Source organism: Equus caballus, chromosome 16 (assembly GCF_041296265.1).
Source record: "Equus caballus isolate H_3958 breed thoroughbred chromosome 16, TB-T2T, whole genome shotgun sequence".
NCBI lineage: Eukaryota > Metazoa > Chordata > Mammalia > Perissodactyla > Equidae > Equus > Equus caballus.
Window position 1 is genome coordinate 37,552,146 of NC_091699.1, and position 22,702 is coordinate 37,574,847.

The window sequence follows — 22,702 nt, forward strand, 5'->3', positions numbered from 1 at the left end:
TACTGTTAGAGGACTCACTATATTTTCCTTTCAGACAAAAGCACTTTCAGAAACGAGACAGATTGGGTTAGGGCAAGACTACCTTTCCCATTACCATTTTATAAGCAAATCTTCCAACATCCAGGGTATGTTAGTTAGTTGAATTAATGAGAGCAATAAACAAAGAAACCAAGACTAGTGATGAACGCACTCAATGGAAAACTTCATCTTACTCTAAAATCTCTTTTTTTGTTATTTGAATGTTATTGCTAAATATAAGATGAGAACGCTTTCTTGTATACTTCCCTTTATGTTTCAGTCTTGTTCACAGACTTTCTGACTCACCCTTATTCATGATCAAACACAAATTTCACAAAAGGTTTAATTGCATCTAGACTTTAATAAATATTCTATCTGGGATCTGCAAATAAGACTATAGGAAGGTGGGGGAATCTTTTTGTTATGCAAATACAAGCAAGTGGAAGCTCTTTCTGAAAGCTATTTAGCTGAGCCTTCAAAAAGCAATGTTTGAATGGCCTTTTCTTTCTTTTTTCTTCCAGGAATGTCAACCTCATTACAAGTCTGGTTATAATATTCTTATTTCGTGGTCATTTGGCAAATAAGTTCTTCCTGAGATGAATTTTGATAAACTATGTAATGATAACTTCACGTGTCTTTAGAAGCTACCTCAAATGAAGTTCTTTATTTGGGGAAAGAAGGTTAAATTCTTGATAACAAAGTAGAATTTTTGTAGAATCTTCTTCAACAGGACCTGTCCTTTCTAGAGAAGGCAAATGATGGACATGTCTTTTAGTTAGCCCATTCGGCAGGACACAAATTCATGTATAATGTTGGTAATAGCTTCCACTTCCTGAACACGTGCCAGACATTGTGCTAGGCATTTTAGATGCGTGAACTGGATTCACCTTCATAAAAACCATGTGCATTATTGGTACTTTCATGGCCAATTTCAAGGTTGAAGAACTGAAGATCAAAGAATTAACTCTCTTTTTCCAAGTCACACAGCTGGTAGAACTAGGATTTGAACACGAGTCTGATTCCAAAGGCACAGCTCATACCCTTTATGCAAAATTTGGTGTTTCAGGTTCTTGGTTTGAGTATCTTTTTTCTTTCTAGAGACAACTCAGTTAACAAAACAGGAGGTACTTAAACATGTTTTACCCAGTGAGTCCCGTCTATAAGAATAGAAAAACAATATACAAACCATGGCAATGACAAAGGTAATTATGAAGACAAAAATATCAAATATTTGACCTTGGGACTATGTCAATAATTGTGGAGTATAAGGTTAACATGGAGATGTCAGAAATTTGCCTTTATCACCTGGATGTCAGTTAACCTGGACAAATTTAGGGAAAAATAGCAAACTCTTAACAGGCTACAATTTCTCTTCTCTTTTAACTAGTTATTCCTGTGTGAGATTAATTTTAAAGTCATATATTTTGTATCATGAATTTGGGCACAATTTGAACATTCATCACTTTCATCATCCAGCTAGTAAAATTACTCAACAAGGAACTGAAGACTCAGTTGCCCTCAACAATCCTGAGTACATAATTAAGCCCCATGATGAAGGTGCTCTGCAATGAAGTCATTCCCACCACCTATAAACTCACCAAAAGTTATGCGGATGTAGGGGTGGAAAAACATAAGTACTCAGTTTTATGTGATTACTCAACCTATTGCCTGAAGGCAACATCACAACGTAAGTTTTTCCCTTTTCCACACCATTTTCTGAAGCAATCAAATGGGTTATGGCCACTGCATGGTAAATGTGCTGTTTTAATGGCTGACAGTACAAATGACTTGGTGACTCATAGGAGTCTCATTTTATTGTGCAGTGTAAATAATAATGCAAGAAAAGATAAAGCCTTATGATTTAGGTCTAACTTTTTGCAGTCTCTCCACTGTGAGTTGACTTTGAGTACAGAATATTCTTTAAACATTTATTGCATTTCCTATAATGAGGTGATTGAAATCGAGATTGATTTTCACCAATCCAAGGAAGGTCTGTATCCTGGTCTTTTCATGGGACGAAGTAATGCCTTGCAAAGAAAAGGTAGAAAAGTATCTCTATGGCAGCTGATGTGCCAGCTCAAATACACTCCAAAGGTTCCCCTTAGACTCCTAACCAACTCTTCCAGCTTTACTATTTTGCCCCTGTCCTTCACTTAACTCTTCTCCTTATGTTGGTATACCTTCTCAAAATCTAAAAGTAGACCAAAATATCAGAGCGGGTAAAAAAGGAGGAGGTATTTAATCTACACTGAAAGAACGCAACACTTGCTCCCCTCCAAGACCTGTGTTGTAGCTCTGGTGTTGACTCTCATAGCCTCCTGCAGGTTTCCAGTGCTAGGTTGCCCTTCTCTTAAGGGGCAAGAGGTTTCTCACTAGCCTTAGTAAACCATGACGCCTTGCCCCCCTTCCAGAAAATAGGGTCTAGCCTTGTTATTTGGAATACAATTTTCATAATAGTTATCAACAGCATCTCCATCTCCATTGGCTTTAATTGGAAGTTTACTATGAGCTAGGCTTTGTTCTAAGCACACATGCAATAGCTCATTATCTCCTTCAAAGATACTGCCGAGAAAAGTGCCAGAATTCCAAGTATAACTGATAGAGAGAGACCCACCCTTAAGGAACAAGTACAAGGATTCATCCGGATTCTTGGTTGCAGGCCAATAAGGGATCTGAGGGCCTGAGCCACTTGGTGAAAGACAGTAGTGTGGGTTATGATCTCGCAGGGAGAAAGGCAAGCTTCTGGCTCTCTGCCAGCTTGTTTTGCTGCCTTCCTCTATCTCCTCCTCAAGAAGAGGGCATATTACTCAGATTTATCAGGTGATATTTGCCAGTGGAGGCATGTTTATGGGTAGGCAGGTCACTGTGCATTGAAGGGCTGTGGCACTCATGTATATCTCTTCTCTTTTGTGACTGGGGTGAGTGGATTCAAGGCATGGAGTCTTGGGGCAAGGCTTTCTCTCTCTCTCTTTTTGCAGGCATGCTTAATTGCTAACAATTGTACTAATTGTTATTCCAGTTTCCTGTAACTTGCATCTGGCCAAAAAGTGATAAAACGTCAAAATATGAATCCTAGATGATAAAGGCAGAGTTTCTGCTTAAATATAAAGCCAAAAATGTATGTTTCACTCAAACATTATCAGAGTTCTGTGGGAAGTGTTGAGCCCTGGGCTAGCTATCATCATAATAGCATTGCGATTTTTATCTGCAGTTTTTCCTTGTATATCTTTCCCAAGGATAAAGGACAGTGAACGAACAAGATTTGTACACTCATAAGTACCTGGTTGGAATATAACAAACTCCATCATAATGCAATCCTAAGTTCTTATAGAAGTCCATTGCTCCTCGTGGTAAACTGGTAGGAACAATTTGTAAGTGAAAAATTATAGGACATCAGCATCTCCTTAAATATTCTTTTGGAACCAGACTGGGCAGAAAGTTCTTATGGATGAAAGAAACAAGAGAAGAGTAATGGCATTCTTACGGACAATGGGCTGGAAGAGTAGACTCTACTATGGAGGAAGAGGAAGTGCCACCCATAAAAGAAAAGGAAGAAGAAGGACACTCTTATGAGCAGAGCCCAAGCCTTAATCTATCAACTTCCCTTGGCTAGTTTGGTTTGGCATGTAAATGAGCAGACCTCGTTTAGAACATTTCCCCCAATACATCTACCTCTATGGAACCCCGACCCAGACGATAGTATCTACCACTTGATAGAACCCATCCTTACATTTTCACTTACTTTGCCTTCATTCATCAAGCCTCTCTCACCTTCTTTCTCCTACTCATTTTCCTCCTCCAGAAGATTACATATCCAAAAGACCCCTACGTTTTAGAGTAACCTGAATTGAAGGAATTCACCATTTTCAATTATTTAAAATTGAAAACAAACTTGCTAATATGAAAATACCCTGATTTCAGTCATTGCTATTTACAATCTGCAGGAAGCCTCTCAGTGTAAAATCAGTGAAGTTTGTAAAAACAATTAAATATAACCCAGATAATCAACCCAGAAAATACTTTTGAGAAGGTGAAGATACAAGGGTAGCAGCATTTACCAAAGTAAGCCCAATTGAAGAATTGGGCTAATTGGGCAAAGTATCTACCTAATATCTTAACATATGGAAACAGCTATGTAGGTGCTTTTTTCTCTTTTATTTACTTGCATGTTACTGTATCCCAGAGCCAATGCAAAAGACTCAATCCTCCACTTTGTCCCTTTAAAGACCAACATAAACTGCATTTCAATCTATACCACAGCTAGCTCCCACTTCTGTGAAAGGAAATTGTATACACAAGAAATGTGATTACCCTTGTGAATAGTTGGTCTTCAGAATTCAAGTTAAATATTTATTGTAAAACATTTTATTCCATTTTGCTTTTTCATCTCCTTAACTAATAAGGTGGTTTTCCAAGACCGGTTCCTGCAAGTAGTATTATTTATCGTTCCAAAACATGTTTTCTTGCCTGGAGTGAAAGTAGATGTTTTGTGTAGTGTGATTTTATTATTTTTGCTCTTATGATTATCCTTTAATTCCATCCTAACTCACTTCATTTCACTTTAGCAAGAATTATCATATGATAAAAAGTAATGATGAAGGGTAGTTTTCTCAAGCAAAATAAACCATTTTCTAAGTCCCAGAAAATACTATCTAAAATAAGACAGGGATTAAACAAATAAGCAAATATTCTATTATTCAAGGATCTATTTCTGGATTATTTGGTCTTTTTAATGTTGTTTTTCCTTCCAATTATTTGTATCTAATTTCTGGTCATCTCATTTATTATAAGAAGTCCCTCTTCGACCAGTTGAAAATGTGTTTCAACCTAAATCTTTTGAAAAACACTTTTAATATAATATTTAATTTAATTTCATTGTTATTCCAAGGGAACTGAGTGTTACTATCCCTCATTTTATAGATGAGGAAACAGTCTGAGTCATTAGATAATTTTCTCAGAATAACTCTGCTATTAAGTGGCAGAGACAGAACTGCTTAGGTTGCAAGTCCAAGCATTTAAGTTGACACAGGCATATCATAAAGTTCAAATTTTTCCTTTGTGGTGCTTGTGAGCTATTCTTAAAATTAAAAAAAATAAAAGAAATGTTGATTGTATGAGATGATTACATCTAGATAATATGAGATTTGTGAGATTAAAAAAAATTACTTGGCAAACTATCTTCTAGTAACAAACACACAAAACATTAAAATGGGCATTAAACTCAGTTTTATTTGATTGAAACATGTTATATGAGTGATATAAAGAGTGATCGCTTTTCATCAAAGTGTCTATCCATTGCCAACTCATCAGCTATTCCCTCATACTTGTGGCCTTTTACACAATCACAGCAAATGCTTTGGAGGAGGTTGGAGATAATCAAGTTTAGACTAGAAAACCCTGGTTTAGTGTCTCAGTCATTTCCATTTCCCCTAGACTTTGCTTTTAGTGGGTGGGATTTAAAAATTCAATGTTAAAACTTCTACTTTCATGATATGGTCTCCAGATGGCTGACTAAAATTTATTCCATCACCTTGAGGTTATTCAAGTTTCCTACAAAGCATAACTGGAGGTGGGGGCAAAGATGCATGCACCTAAAATAGCTTGTTTGAGGCTGTAAATACTTACATGTATCAGAATCTATGGTAGAATTGCACTCTTTAAAATAAGAACATGGATGGTAACAAAAGACGAACAAATGTTAAGAGCCTGTGGATTGTGTTCTGGGGTTATTTTCTTCCTTGTTCATCAAAATTTGCATCTAGGAAACCCATAACTCCTAGTTTAGATGCCTACAGAGTTCAGGGTGGCATATCTTATCTTCACCAGTAGCAAAGAGTTATATCTCCAAGGACACTGAATTAACTTTTAGCTAAGGTAAAAGATATTTTCGAAAGGATGAACATTTTAAAAGACAGAAATGCACACCATTTAAAAAATTATAAGTATTTCTGGTAAAATCTGCTTAAGTCTCTGAACACTCATGGGGAGATTGAGAAGATTGTAGATTTCTCTAAGCAGTGTGTTATTTAATACCCAAATCATAGGTTTATATGACTAACCAAAGGCAGATACTGAGTTTATGTTTTAAAGAGTATTATTAGAAAAGGAACGCCATATATCCACAAAGGAAGTGTGTAAAAATACAAAACTAAACAAATATTTGTTATAGCAATTGAGAAATTCCAAATGGTTCTGAGGGCAGAATTCATGGTCACTCTTCTACTAATGCCTAATGTGATAATACGTAAGTGCCTAATCTTGCTTAAAGAAGAAATATTTAATTAGTAAATGGCCTTTGTCTGGCCTTAAAGAGCACCCCCTCCACAAATCACATGCTCGCTAGTTAATAATTCATTTCTTTGTGTCCTAAACATGATCTCCCAATTTGGCCAAATGGATTATTATTTCAGTTCTTTTTTTCCTCCTCAATTCCCCTTTAGCCACCCATGCAACACTTATACCTTACTTGGTCCCTTGTCCTATCACTATGGCTTTGCAAACCACATTTTCACTTGCAACACCTTCCCTTTTCATCATCCATTCACATGGTTCCTTTCTTTAAAATTTAACTCTCTTCTTTGAGAAATATATGATTCTCTTCCATTCCCAGTTGCTTCATTCAAGCAAGCCTTTAGCAGTTTACTAACTTGGATTTCTTGATATGTTGCTTTGAAATAAGTGCTGTCAATTGTTTTCACATGTTTATGTTGTATCTTCTAAAGGAGATTACAGTCTTTAAGAGAATGTCTTCTAAAAATTCCATCCACCACAAGCACCTAGAACAACGTTCCCTCCACAAAAAGGTGCTGAGTAAAGGTTGTTGATTAATTGATCGACTGGCCCACTATATTTTCTTTTCCAGGGAAACCGGTACAACATGATTTGAACATTTTTTACTTCTTTAGAAGAATTAAAAAGTGAAGATTGCCAAATTGTAATAATTTTCACATTGCTGGATTATTTACATGATGGCCACAGAAGTCATGGCCTTGAGGTGAATATGGTGGTGAAGTCAAAGCCATACAAATATTACTTAATTTAAGAAATCAAACAGGATTTTTGGAGTTAATGTGAAGCTAGATGTTTTAAGTTCATTTTTAGCTTTCAAACAGATTAGCTAGAAAGCTTCACTTGAATACCAAAGCCTACAGTAAAACTCATGGTAAATTTGAAAATACATAACGACAGATGTGATGTAAACTTTCAATTCATGCTGTATGTTTACAGTAAATCCTAGCAGTATATACGATTAATTAGAGCATTCGAAAATACATAAATATAGAAGATGGGGCCGGGAGAGGTGGAGAGAGGTCTCTAGACAGCCTAAGATCCAAGGGTGGCTGGTGTTGGTTTGTTTTCAATCCATCTGCAGGTCGCTGATTAGATTCAGCACGCTGGCCAGCTCCCCAGTCCGCCCGATTTATTGGCCTAAGTGAAAGAAGCAGGGGGAAGGAACGCACCATCTGCTGCTTTGAATTAATAGATAACCGAGGAGCAGAGATGAAGACAGTGCAGCAGAGTCAACACATTAGATGTTGATGTCGCTAAGTTTTGGGGGTGTCTTTGTCTGATCTCAGGGTCCCCACTCCCCTCCACCCAGATCTTCCAGCGAGCCAGAATGGAGGAAGGGCTGAGCAATCAGAAACCCTTCTATTTCTCTGGTAGGCTTACCTCAGCAGAAAGTATTCCCAGTTCTTGGAATTGAAGAATGTTCATCATAGGTTTTTCAGGGTAAGCAAGGGAGAGGGTTCTACTTAAATAGTTGAGCTGCATGGTCGGTACACCAACCCGCTCACAATTTGATTCACTTGTATTTTAATGAGAGTGGACGTATGTAAAGTAAATTGCTGGAATCAGAGTTTACACAGGTGAGACAAACACGCTGCCCAGCCCCACTGCCCCCACGCTCCATGTGTGAAGAAACCTGGTGATAGAAGATACACTCTTGCTTTCCCGCATGGGATCTCGCCGACGTCCTCTTAGTGAGACCTCTGGATTTAGCGTCTCCAGACACACAGTCCACTCTTCGTTGACAAAAACTCATCACTGGTTTGTCTATTTCTTCCTCCCCCAAGAACTTTCTGTCTGCAGGAGGAGGAGAGAGGTCGAGGCAATGAGAACTGGGGATCGAGGAGGAAATTATCCACAAAAGGGAGGGTGTAAGGAGGGTGGTAAAGCGTTCGGGTCAGTTCTGAAGCTCTGAGACTTTGGGGAGGCTCCGCGCTCTCCCCCCTCCAGCCCTCTGCAGCCACCCTTTACGCCGCGGACACGGGAGAGTTAAGCCAATAAACACGTAAGCGCCGCTCCCTCCCCAATCGGCAAGATGCCTCTTCGGCTCTTGGCTGCATCGACAGCTTGCAACACTCGGCATCTTTTCTGGAGGCGCCTCCTTCAGCGGCTGCAGATGGCATCCGGCTGCGGGCTCGGGGCTCTCAATTGATTCTCCCCCTTGCCCACTTCGGGTCCACGGACGCACTCTCCCTTTCCCTCCTCCCCTCGCGCTCCTGGGTCTGAGCCCAGCTCCGGATCGCCGGGCGGAGGAAGCAGTCGCGGCGGCCGAGACTGAGCAGCAGCGCGCTCGCTCCCTGATTTCAGGAGAAGCGCCTATCCGGGAGAGCCGACTCCCAGCCACCTCCAGCGCCTCCCACCTTTTGCACCCCAAGCCGGGGGCTCCAGGGAACCCCCTCCCCAGGCGACACCATGCTGGACCCTTCGTCCAGCGAAGAGGAATCGGATGAGATCGTGGAAGAGGAGAGTGGCAAGGAGGTGCTTGGCTCGGCCGCGTCCGGCGCGCGCCTATCTCCTAGCCGCACCAGCGAAGGCTCGGGCGGCGGCGCCGGGCTCGGGGGCGGTGGCGGTGCCGGCGCCGGGGCCGGAGTGGGAGCCGGCGGCGGAGGGGGCAGCGGAGCGAGCAGCGGCGGCGGGGCCGGGGGGCTGCAGCCCAGCAGCCGCGCTGGTGGTGGCCGGCCCTCCAGCCCTAGCCCGTCGGTGGTGAGCGAAAAGGAGAAGGAGGAGTTGGAGCGGCTGCAGAAGGAGGAGGAAGAGAGGAAGAAGAGGCTGCAACTCTATGTGTTCGTGATGCGCTGCATCGCCTACCCCTTCAACGCCAAGCAGCCCACCGACATGGCTCGCCGGCAGCAGAAGGTAGGTGCGCCTGGGAGGCCCAGGGAGCAGCGCCGGGACGTCGCCAGGCGGGCGGGGCGAACAATAGGAGCTGGCGGCGCAGCTGGCGAGGAGGAGCAGGAGGAGGAGGAGACCGCGCCCTGGGGAAGGGGCTACGAGGCCCCCTCTCCGTGGCCAGGCCCAGCCAAGCCCAGCCTGGAGCGCGCCAGGAGCTGCCTGGGACCGGCAAGGGGCCTGGAGCGCAGCGTCGCGAACCGGGCCCCCCTTCTCGGGAGCGCCGGGGAGCAAGGTGGGCAAGTCCCGCTTTGTGGCCCGGAAGGCTCGGCGAGTGACTTGCAGCCCGCGGCGCCCAGAGAGGCCTTGCTCGTTTGCTGGGCTCCCAGCACTCTCCAGCGGCGGGCGGCTGCGCTCAGCAACGCGCCCGCCCTCCTGGGCGTGCGCTCGGCGGGCGGGGACGCCGGTGTGGAGCGAGGAGAGCGCCTCCGAGCTGCGCTCAGGCTAGTCTGGGCAGAGAGCAACCGCTGGGGCAGGCGGGAGAAGGCAAGCACGGAAGGCGAAGCTTCCAGTCACACTGCGAAAGGCACCCTCCTCCCCGCCCGGGTCAGCTGATCACTGACTAGGGTTGCCCAGGGGGTCCTCTGGCACCGTTTCCCTCTGGCCGGGGTTCTCTCCAATCTCCCTTCCCTTTCCTCACTGACCCCAGAGCAGGGGCGCGCCCTCTGGTCCTGCCGGGGTCAGCCCCTCTGCCTTCTTCTCTTTGACTCTCTTCTCTTCCCAAGGTGACTTCGCCGCCACCTTCTGGCTCTCTGAGGCCCTCCAAGCCCTGCCGCTGGTGCCTTGACAAAGTGCAACTGCAAAAAACCTCGCAGTTATAAGCATCAAAAGCTTTTTGTGTCTGAGGCTGGGGCAAAGCTGAGGCGGCTCCGGGCTGCCTTTGATGTGAAATAAAGCTTCTATGTCTACCAGCTGTTCTCCAGCCAGAGAAAGGAGGGGGCGGTTCCTGAAAGATGAGGGGCAGCCATGGGGGACCAGAAGACAAGGGGTCAGATACCCCGTTGGAGGGAGTGAGTTAAGAAAGTCTGCTTTCTGCTCTGTCTCTTTTAAATCAATCTGCCGCTCTTGAGCTATCAGAAAAGCCAGTGAAGCCCCCAGAGGGGCAGTGTGAGAAACCAGCTCTAACCCCGTAGAGGTGGTGAGACCAGTTTCTTAAAATAGTGAATTTCTCGGTTGCTGCCATTTAAGACTGAATTATATGTTGCTGTAGTAGGGTGTTCGGTTTTCCTGTATTTCTCCACCCTTATCTTGAGTTAGCACAGATTCCTCTGTTTGTTTTGATTATGTATGCACACACACCACCCATCACTGATGTTTATTTCAGCAGTCACAAGCTTGGGTATCAGTTTGATTAAAAATCAAACTCATTTCCTGGTTGAGAAATAACAGGTGGGCTGCACACTCTGCTCTCGACCCTCATGAGTGCCCCCTTGCTTTTTCAACCTGTAATTTGGACTACAGAGAGCAAAAGTATCCTCAGAGCAGTAAAAGTTTTTTGGATATTCTTTTAGGCTTGGGTGTTGGGTCCACAGGGTCTCATATTTCCAGTTTCAGCTTGGAATTATTAGGATGATTATGTCTTTAGAGCAGGAGAAATTCCATCTCCAAAATCTATCCTGTTAATAACAGCAGCAACCAAAGATCTCCTATTCCTTTGGCAATGAAAACTTTTGTGACTTAAAGAAAAAATAAAAAACAAACTTCCCTTTATCAATCGAAGGCTGTAGAACTCTATGTTTCAAGTAGATGCTTAAATCCAGCACTAGAATGGGGAAGGAAGTCTATTCTCACAAAGACACCATTCTTCTAAACAAACCTTGAACCACCGAGAAGGATCATCATGTGAGGCTAAGTTGTTCTGATCTGATTGTCTGTTTTACCTGAATCCATTGAAAGCTGTGGTTTTGAGGGGTAGGTGAGTTCTGTTTTTACACATGACCTTAACATCAGAGAGACTCCAGGACAGACTAATAACACTGGCATTTGGTCACACTATTTTTAGTTATTGCAGCAAACTAGTGCTAAATACATATTCTGGCAAAGCTCCCTCGGGGCTGTTGGCTGTACCAGGAAGCTGAATATCTGTCTCCTTACTACAAAAGAAAGCAAGCTTTTCCATTGCTATATCTTTAAGTTTTTAGTGCCTTCCTGGAAAAGGATGTCATGCTATTTTTTTCCAAGTAGAAAGCTTGGAACTTTGATTATTTTCTTTTTAAATGAGCAATCATTGAAAGTAACTGAGAAGTTTGCATAATCATTGTGGTGAAATGTAAAGCCTACCAAAAAGATTGGTCAACTAAAACTAGTCGTGGAGAAATATAAACTAGTTGTAAATGAAACATGAGTCTGTGGTGGAATAGAAGTGAATGAACTAGAAAAAGCTAGAGGAAAAATGATGTAGAGAAAGGAAATAGAGTGGTATGGAGGGCAGAGAGAGAACTGCCTGTGAAAAAGAAGTGCTGAACTGGGGAAAAGAAAATATCGTATTGTCAAGGCAGATCACCGTGCTGTACACCTTTTACACAGTGCTGTGTGTGAATTGTATCTCAATAAAGCAGTGGGGGGCAGGGGGAGGAAAAGACAATATTGTACAGAGTATAATAGACTTCATGAAACCAAATAGTCTATATCATAACACTGGCTACCATTTTTCAAATCCCTACTGCATGCAGGGCACTTCACTTAGATCAATTTTTAAAAATAGACTTTATTTTTTAGGAAGAGTTTTAGACTTACTGAAAAATTGAGAAAATAGTACAGAGCTTCCATATGCCTCATATGCAATTTTCCCTATTATTAATAGTTTACAGTAGTATGGTAACTGTGTTACAATTAAGGAACCAATATTGATACATTACTATTAACTAAAATCTGTAGTTTATTCAAATTACCTTAGTTTTAACCTAAATTCCTTTTTCTGTTCTTAGATCATTTTAAATTCTCCTAATAACCCCAAGAATGTAGGAATTACCCTCCTTATTTTTAGAAGAGAAAACTGAGACTCAAAGAGGTTTTGTAATTTGCCTAAAGCACTACATAGATAGGTGAAAGAGTGGGAATTGAGGCATGGGGTATTCTGATTCCAAGTCTATCTATTTAACATGCAACACTCACCAGAAATATTCTGGAGTGGAAAATAGAGCCCTAGCATCCACAGCATGTCAGGTGTAATTCTTTATTCAGGGCTATTTCTATTTGAGTTGAGAGAGGCCTACCCCTCTCCCTTTGGGCACCTATCAAATAGTCAACACAAGCAAATGGACATTTAAGTCCTAACCTCATACAGAGTATGAAGGAGGAAGATGGGCTGGTAGCTGGTTGATCTGAAGACCAGACTGTCGTCAGTCTTTCTATGTGGCTCAAGCTGGGGGGAAAAAAAGGATTTTAAGAACAACTGGGAGGGAGCAGAGGGAGAAAGGGCTATTGCTGGATCATTCTGATAGCTAATTACTTTGTTTTCACTTTTACTGGGAAAAAGAATGCCTGGACTTTCCAATAATCTTCCCAGTTAAAAGAGAGGATTTTAAACAGACTATGTGAAAACATATTTTATCATTTATAGGTGTATTTTTCTTGTCTTACTGTGAATCTAAATATAGCATGCTGGTAATGATAATTTATGACCAAAACAAAAACCTAGCCATCAGACTGTCACAGTGTATGTTTCAGCAGCTGATAAATGACAATCTGAAAAACAGTTCTGTGCTTTTTTTTTAAATCTTCTTTTGTCAGAATGGTAGAGTGAATACCTAGAAGTTGGCATGGCAGAGCTCCGCCGTATGTTTCTAAATTCTGTAGTAACGGTGTTGAGTGGCTACCTCATGTGAACGAGCTACTTATAGCTGATACTGAGGGAATGTACAAGCAGGCACTGTCAACAATTCTATGTAATATTTAGACCGACATGACCAATTGATTTCATTGGCTAGGAATTATTCATAATGCCTGGATTACAGGTGCTCAAAATAAATATTACGTGTGCATATGTAGTTTGTGTACGTGTGTGTGTGTCTGTATATGATAAGAGAAGGGGGCAATCCTACTATTGTGTCTGTTCTATGTGAACTCCTGTTTCATTCAAGAGGACTTTATGATGAAGCCAAATGTGTGGTAAGTTCAAGGTACTCATTTCCATGTGATTCAGCTTATATCTTACCAGGAAATTATGGCCAATGTTGAGTCACTTTTAGCTATAGAAATTTCATTTTTATTCATTTATGTATGTGATTTGTTAGTTGGTCATGACTCAAAAGCCCATACCTTACATAAAATTTAAGACCTACTGCTGGTTAACTATATATGTGTGTGAGTGTGTGTGTATTTTAAATCAATAATAGTGATTCATCTATTGGGATATGCTTTAAAGCATTTGGGTTAGCTCCACTATTCAAAATTCTTAAGGGTTGCTTTGTCAATGCAACATATGATTTACATTTAAAAAAATAAAATATTCTAACCTTTTGAGAGAACTAAATGACTATTAAGCCAGGATTCCTTCAAAAAGAATTATGTGTTTCTCTCTTCATCAGGGAAAGAATTAAATTCTTTAAATATGCTTTTTGGCATTTCCACCCCCCCCCCCCCCCCCGCCCCCCCCAATCTCCTTGGTGCAATGGGCAGGAACTGCTATGCACTGGTACTCGCAGAGACATTCTGAAGGAGCAGAATACCAAAAAAGTCATCAGAGAGGTTCTTGCCTCATTACACACTTGGAATAGCCTTATGCCTCCCTAAAACTGGGCTGAAGAACAAAGGAAATTAAACATTCGTTCCTGAAGAATTGTACTGCGTAAAGTGGTCAAAGTCAAATGATTCCAAGATCTTGTCCCTGCAAAAGAAATTGAACATACAATCGTAAGCTATCACACTGAAATGTAACCGGCACTTGTGACTTGGGGCCAGGTGTCTATATGACTTAAGCTGGAATGATTAGGTGAGTTCTTGTAGCTTAGTTCTAAGTTCTCAATAAATGACCAGTTACTCATTGCAGCAAGCACTCTCTCAGGCTTGGTGGCAGACCAGAAGATATGTGTGAGATGTGCTCCTGACCTGGGGAGCTTCTGTCCTAGTCTGTAAGATTACATATATACATGTCAAATAAGTTAAAAATGAGAAAGTGTTTCATTTTAAGATGCTGATTACAAATACTAAAGTAGAGGAGGGAGAGAGAGGGTGTGTGTGCGCATGCACCCACACAGGATTGGATATAATAATAGGGAAAATCCTCATGGAGGAAGTAGACTAGGGTTAGGTCCTAAAGAATTTGTGTGATTCGTGCAAGCATAAGGAAAGACAGATATTCCAGTCTGGAGAAGAGCATGAGGTAGCAGGAATGTGGAAAGGAGTCATTGTTTGTGGAACACTATTAGTCTGATTCTTTTGGTTCCAAGTGACAGAAACCCAACTCAAGTGGCTAAATCAAAAGGAAAATAAGGGGGAAGGGAAAGATTTATTGTTGCTTGTAATTGAAAAATCCAGTGCAGGGTGACTGCAGGTGTGGCTGGATCTAGGAGTTCAAACGACTTCCTAGATAGAGTGAAGAAAGCTGGTTGATGAGAAGAAAGGATATATATTGAAACCTGTGTTTGAGCTCAAACTCTACCATTGATAAACCACTGGTTATAGGCAAGTCATTTTCTGTCTCTGGGATGATTTCTTCATCTGGCAGATGAAGAGAAGGATGAGGAAGCTTCAGGTAGTCTCTACTGTCTCCTCTTTATCTAATAGTTGATATTTCTTCCTGGGCAATGAGGTTACTCATTATCAAGACATAACATCCTTCAAACTTGTATTTGGTATGCTTTTACATTACAAAATAAAGCATTGTCTTCAAAGAATCTGAGATAATTAAAGACAAAGTTAGAGTTCACTTTGTCCGACTATCTAAATTTTAATGAGAAGGTAAGATCTTAAAAGCTTATAAGGCTGCAGACTACCCGAGAGATTGTAAACTGTAGCCTATGGGCTGAAACTGACCCACAAATGTATTTGTTTTATCCACAATGCGTTTTTCAAATTTTTGAATTAGTTTGCAACATTTAAAACTATCAAGATAATTCACATAAAAAATTGTATTTCTGGCTTCTCTTATAATTGGAAGATGTAGCAAAGCTGCGCCCAAATTTTTATGAGTCTGCAAAAAGCAATAGAAATAAGACTACCCAGCCATCACTTAAATAATGGAATTTTAATCACTGTTAACTAAAATTATGCTTGTTCTAAGAGGATATATATCTGGATGGTAGGACATGAGCTATCTCGTTCCTGCCAACACCATCTCTTCTTGCCATTGCTGTGCAGATATTGATGGTCTGACCCTGGCCCCTGTAATGTATCCAAGAAAGGGATCTGGAATTTGGAACTCTATGTTCCCTATCTCTGGCAACAGTTTCCCTGTTAGGATCAGATTTATAGTTACTGCAGAATTGGAGGGCTGATGATCAGAATTACCTTGTTGTTTTTGCTTTTTTGAGGAAGATTAGCCCTGGGCTAACTGCTGCCAATCCTCCTCTTTTCACTGAGGAAGACTGGCCCTGTGGTAACATTCGTGCCCATCTTCCTCTACTTCATATGTGGGACGCCTGCCACAGCATGGCATGCCAAGCGGTGCCATGTATGCACCTGAGATCTTAACTGGTGAACTCCAGGCCGCCGAAGAGAAATGTGCACACTTAACCGCTGCGCCACCACGCCGGCCCCTACCTTGTTGTTTTTTTATTTGTCAGGTTCAGCATATGATAGAATTACTTCTCTGCTGTTATCAGGTAAAGAAAGGGGAATGAAGCCAGCGAGTCTCTGGTCATTGCTTTTGCCATATGATGGACAGTGGTTAAGAGCATAGACTCCGAACTTGAATGCCTGGGTTTGCTTCCTGTCTGTACCCCTAACTGGTTCCGTAATTTTGGGCAACTTAACCTCCCTCTGACTCAGTTTACTCATCAATAAAATGGGTAATGGTATCTCCATCATTTGGTTCTTGTGAAAATTAAGTGAGACAATACACTAAAGCTCTAAGAATAATGCCTGGCGTGTGGTAAGTGCCAAGTAAGTGTTAGTTCTTCCTATTGCTAAGTTGATATGTGTAATGTGTTATTTTTATCCTTGAAAGGATTGAGCAAGTTAATATACGTAAAGTACTGATCATAGCAAGCTTCATATTCATTATTCTTATCATCGTCATGATCATCATTATTGACATGGTAAGCAGACCCAGAGGGTAATTGTTACCATTTTAGCGTTGTCTAGAGAATAGTTGGGGTCGAGGATACAATACATCCCTCTTCTTCTTTTGTTGAGACGCTTCACTAATTCTACAGGCCATCAGTCTCTGCTTCAAATCCCTTGTCAGTTTCGTGACCTGGTGGCTGGGTGACCTTGGGCACCTTATCCAATCTCTTTAAGTCTTAGTTTCCTCATCTGTAAAATGGGGAAAAATAATATTGAGGATTATGAGAAATAAAGCTTGTTAATTGCGCCACAAGTCCTTAATATGTGGTAAATGTTGAACAAATGTTATTGGTAACCGTAATAATAGTATTCTTGCCTTTTTGTCCACCAAATGCCCCCATGTTATTTCATACTACCATGCTTTTGCTCATGCTGTGCCTTATATTAGAACGTCTTTCTCACCTGACTTGCTCTTGTTCCTCCTTTAATTAACTCAGGCGTTATCTCCTTCAAGAGACCTTACCCAAACCTTTATATTAAGCTAAATGCTCCCATAATGCCCTGCTCTATCTCCGCTTTATCTCCTATACATTATGTTTAAATAACCTTTCCTGTGTGTGCCTCTCTCTCACTAGACTGTAGGAACCCCAAATACAGGGATCACATTTTCCTCCTCTTTGATTCTCCATCTCCTAAAATGCTGCCTAGCACATAGTAGGTTCTCGTAAACATCGACTGTTGAAATTCCATACTGGTGCTTTATTTCCTCGGGAATTTCTAAGGAGAGGAAGTGGCGGAGTTTTAAATACAGTCTACCTCTATGAACCTTATCACTTTATAGAAAATTCTTAGTGAAAAACATGAAGGATAAACCATTTACCAAACGGTTTCAAACTAATTTATGTTGCAGAAACACACCATCAATCGCTTTCCAACTTGGCTTGTTCATACCAACAACTAACACATTTGTAGACCCCTTATAAAGAAAAATCTTCTTTTAAACACCAGAAGCAATTGTGAAGCTTTTGCAATGGCTGGATTCCAGCTGAACTTGAATCACTATAGTGCATGTTTAAGTAGCCAAACATTCAGTCAGAAAGAGCCAAGGTGAGAACTAAGTTGCCATATTGGGTATATGTTCTTTAGTGTGTTTTATTTAACTTAGCTGTTTCTGAAGAAAAAAAAAAAGAATGGGCAGTCAACAGCTTTATAGTGAAAGTTAGGCTGTTTAAAATATCATGTGTCTCAATGCTGCCAAATTTATATAATAGAATCGATAAGTTCTACGTATTTACACATAAATAACTATGCTTCTTTTCTCTACTTTTATTCTCTTATGGGATTTTGGTACTATTTTCTCTCTTATTGTAAGTTATCTAAAGTTCTTTCTGAGTGAAGTTAGGATATAAGTAAATAATAAGTTGCACGTTGGATGTGGTCATAAGAATATCATGGGTGTGAAATATCTACAAAAAACTAAAACTACTTAGGTATGGATTTTTCTGATGCCTTTCACTAGTCAAGGGAAAATTATCTTTGCTAAGCCACTCCTTTCATTTTAACAAGCAGGGGAAACATTGAGAGGTTTGAAAAAGAAACTGAATTATCAACTCCCCAAGTGTTCCAAGCTTCCGCTGCTATTCTAAAGTTGAGAGTTATGGAGTAAACTGATGATGTGGTGATGTCCTCTCAGTAGCCTATGGGAGGAAAATGTCAACCCATCACGTGATATTTCTCAGACTCACTTCTGCGCAGTAACAAAGTTCGGAGATACTTTGAAATTAACTTTTTTTTTCATCCCTAAGTGTTCCAGAAGCACATGCTAAGTTACAAATCCCCCAGGGGCTGTAGTGCTTTCAAAAAGACAATGGGATTTTGGCAAACATGCAGAGTGGTACAGAGAACCCACTGTGCCACTTAAGAAAGCAGAAGAAAAACATTGAAAATTCTTGCAAATAATTATGCCTTCTGTTGCCCATGCAGAAAAACAGCCTTTTGGTGTGGATGGTAGGCATAGAGTTGTTTAAGTAAATGAGTTAAAATATATCTTGAACATTACTTTGGCGATTTTTCTGACAAGTACAGCAACTGTTGTCTCTAAGGCAGTGTGTCATAACATACTGTGTTCAAAACATTTCTTGGGGGCTCTTCCATATTCAATTTTTGTTTGTTATACATCATCAGACAACATTGTTTTGAGCCACTTCTACATACAAGAAAGTCACTAAATCCTGTAGGCAAAATATGCAAAGACATTTTAGACAGCATTTCTGATCTTGAAAAACCTATCAATCTGCTTGAGAAGTTGAGGTGCACCAACATAGAACATAACTTATGGGGTAAGGCAGGATATGGTGGTTGTCTGAATCATAAATATTGGTGTTTTCCAGGTCTCCGTCCTTGGTTTTCTTATGGATTGGTTGTGTCCCCCTAAAATCCACTTGCTGAACTCCTAGCCCCTAGTACCTCAGAATATGACATTATTTGGAAATAAGGTCTTTGCAGATGTAGTTAAAGTTAAGGTTGTTAGCGTGGATCTTAATCCATTATCACTAGTGTTCTTATTGAAAGGGGAAGTTGGGACATAGAGACATTTGTACTGAGTGAGAACAGAGCGTGAAGAGGAAGGCAGAGATTGGAGTGATGCTTCTACAAGCAAAGAACACCAAAGATTGCCAGCAAACAACCACAAGCTAGGAGAGAGGCATGGAATATATTCTTCCCATAAGGCCCTCAGAAGGAACCAACCCTGACAATACCTTGATGTCACATTTCTAGCTTCCAGAACTGTAAGAAAATACATTTCTGTTGTTTAAGCCACCTAGTTTGTGGTACTTTGTTACGGCAGCCCTAGCAAACTAACACAGCCCTCTTGTCATCTCTATACCATGTCTCTGCAACCTCACCGCTAATGATAGCTTTAGCTACTGACATCTCCACACTTCCCGTTCTCAAATCTTTATCTCCAGCATAGCGCTTTCACCATACTCAAACCCATACATCTAGTCATTTACATCAGTGCTGCTGAAGGTGTGGTCTCAGACTGGTGCAAGACAGTGAACACTTTGTCGTGCATCTACAATGACATAAGGAACTTGCGCTAGAATGTGAAACAACTCACTGCTTTCTTCAAGAAAGTCTTCCTACAAAAAATTGTCAGCTGAATTGAACAGCTTAATGTTGAAGTTGATGTAATTTCCAGTACTAGTACCTTATCTTGGTGAAGACCAATAACAAACAGTTCACAGATGGCACAAGTCTACAGACTACACTTGGAAGAGCAGGGACCTCCAGGATGTGTCGTCTAGCATGTCCTCAGACCACTCAACAATACAGCTCACCAGGAAGCTTTTCCCCTCTATTTTCTAACTTAATGAAGACAAATTTATTTTCTTACAGTCCTGGTGCTGCTATATAACCAAGCTGTTTAAGGCAGAAGTACAGAACTCAATTTCAAATCTTTACAGCTGTCCATCCTCACCACGAAAGGATGCACACATCTTGTTGATATTCCCACTGAGAAAGTTTTCATCTCTTTCTCTTCCTCTTCATCTTCATCGATGGTGCTCAGCTTTGGGTCCTCATGATTGTTTTCATGGACTTTTGCAATAACCTTCTAACCATTTTCTCTGCCTCCTTTCTTGCCCACGTTCCATCCAGCTTTCAGAGCGATCATTCTGAAGCCCAGATCCAATCATGACCTTTCCCTGATCAGAATTCTTGTGTCTACACAGGATAAACTCTAAACTCATTTGCATGGCATAGCTTTGCATGGCATAAATGGGTCCTCCCTCCCTGTCCAGCCTCTGCTCCTGTAATTCTGCACACATCCTTGGCTTCAGCCTGTTAAACCACTTAACATCCCTTCACTCTTGCAAGCTCTTTTGTGCCTCCATGTCTTCATACATGCTGTTCCTCCTGCTTAAAAAGCCCTCCCCACCTTGCCTTCCATCACTCTCCTAGGTAGAAAATGGAGCCCAGTCATTATAAAGAACAGGAATAAATAATGACTACAGGATGGTAGAGTATAGGATATTACTCTGTAAATTTGTAAGCCTTCTCTCATTTAATCCTTACAGTAACTCTCTAAGATAGGTACTAATCATCTCAACCCTAGATGAGGAAACCAAGAGGCAAAGCAGTTAAGCAACTTGCTTTAGGTCACACATTTAATAAATGGTAGAGCTGGGTTGGGTCCCAGGTAGTCTGACGCTAGCATCTCTTAACCATGTGCTATGCTAACTACATTGGAGCAGAGAGCACTGAGCACATCTTACTTCAGTTATACCTATTTCTTTCTCCTGACTCTACAGAGATGATTTCATTTAGTATCCCCTGGTGTCTGATAGATAATGTATACACGTAATAGGTGCTCAGTAAATAAATGGCTGATACATGAATTCATGATTGCTGAATTCATGATTGTTTAGAGAACAGTAATAAATATTCCTTGCTGTTTATAGCTTGTTCACTGAGATGATCTCATTTCTTCTTTAAAACAAACTTTGTGAGTAGGTGAGGCACATTTTGTGGTAGGCAAAAGTGAGGTCCAGCCAGTCCCACTGGCCAGACAGAGCTATCAAACACCAACCTGGGCCTCCTGAGCAAAATCTAGGGCTTTCCCTGCCATGCTGTCAGTCTTGGGTTCATACTAAGAATGGCCAAGGCCATTTCAGACTTTAAAGGTCATGTGACTCAGACTTTTAGAAGGTCCACCCATCTAATAACAAATTTATTAAAATGTACCTCACATTCACTTATCTTTTTTTTTTTTTTGAGGAAGCTCAGCCCTGAGCTAACATCTGCCAATCCTCCTCTTTTTGCTGAGGAAGACTGGCCCTGAGCTAACATCCATGCCCATCGTCCTCTACTTTATATGTGGGACACCTGCCACTGCATGGCTTGATGAGCGATGCCATGTCCGCACCCGGGATCCGAACCAGCGAATCCTGGGCCGCCAAAGCGGGACGTACACACCCAACTGCTGCGCCACTGGGCTGGCCCCTCACTTATCTTTTTTATTATTAAAACATTGGAAGGATTTTTTTTTCAATCTTGCTTTTAAAACTATTTGTCTATATAGCTTGGTTAATAAATGACTATGATTTCTCAGGAATCATGGTGCATTCACAGGAATCCATGCCAACTGAAAAAACCAGCCTCACCAAGTGTTTTCAGTTGTAGCGATATTTTATGAACATTAAATTTAACAATTAATGAAGCTGACATATGTTTGGAAGTCATTTAATGGAACATTTATTAATTTTGATTTTACGTTTTGGAGACAATACATTTTATTTAAGATCTTTGACTTTTTTAGGCTCCTGGAAAGTTTCAAGACTCTGGTTACCATGCTTATGTTGCTTAACTGGTAAAATAGCCTTTGCTCAGGCTTGATGGAAGCAGTGCCATTTGAATTAAGCCTCAAGCTGGCTGAGAAGATCAAAGGATAGGGATGTGCTATATTTTGGGGGGAAGGAAAGATACTATCAAGTATTCAGAGCTAAGATAATGCAAAGTGAGTTTGAGGACCTCTGAACAAATATGATTGTACAAGATACCAATATTGGAGATAAAAGAAATGAGAACAAAGGTTTATTCATGACTGTGGATGCCCTTCAACACCAGAGTAAAGGGGTTGGGCTGGCGCGGGAAGGACCTTATTTTGTAGGCAATGGAGAACCACTGAAGAATTCTGAGCTGGGCAGTGATATGAACAATGCAGTGTTTTAAGAAGATTAATGTAAGTGAAGTGTGTGGAAAGCATGGAAAAGGGAGAGAAAGGAGTGTAAATGTCTTCACACTGAAAAAAGGTCACAAATTAGGTTTTAACATTTTATCCAGCACAGATAATCTTTATAGTTTTCTGGGGAAATTTGCAGAAAATTTCAGAAAATTAATGCTTATATGTAGAATCGTCTTGAATCAGTAGTTCAAAGGCATTTCATTAGAACAATTGTTGATCCATGTCTTCATTTTATTAGAGTAATTTTTATGTATTTGTCATATTGTAGGGTATGAGTGTTCATTTCTCTTCTTACAAATCTTAAAAATGTGAAGCAAGGTGCCTGCCCTTTAAATTATATTTAATTTTGGTGACCAATATTCTGATATCCTGCACAGGTGCAAAAACTCTCCTGCATCACATTGTGGAGAATATAATGACTCTTGGACGAAATACATGGAGCTGGAACTGGTGTAATTTCAGGAAATGTACATGTGATTCCATTTCAGTTCCAGCTGACCTAGAGGATTCAAATGGAGCTTAATCTGTCCCCAAGAGGGCATGAACCCCACAATAACCCCAGGTTTATATCAAGCCCACAGGAGGACAGATGAG

The 22,702-nt window shown here is 41.0% G+C and overlaps 1 protein-coding gene across 32 annotated transcripts in view; it reads left to right on the forward strand.

Annotated features, from left to right (window-relative positions):
* The first annotated feature begins 5,233 nt into the window (after window positions 1-5,233).
* CADPS (calcium dependent secretion activator) overlaps window positions 5,234-22,702 on the forward strand; it is a 438,027-nt gene continuing 420,558 nt past the window's right edge. For all 32 annotated transcript variants that reach the window (XM_070238689.1, XM_070238692.1, XM_070238698.1 and 29 more), the window contains exon 1: window positions 5,234-9,162. In XM_070238689.1, the coding sequence (XP_070094790.1) occupies window positions 8,719-9,162 (444 nt within the window). In that variant the 5' untranslated portion in view covers window positions 5,234-8,718. The remainder of the gene's footprint in view (window positions 9,163-22,702) is intronic.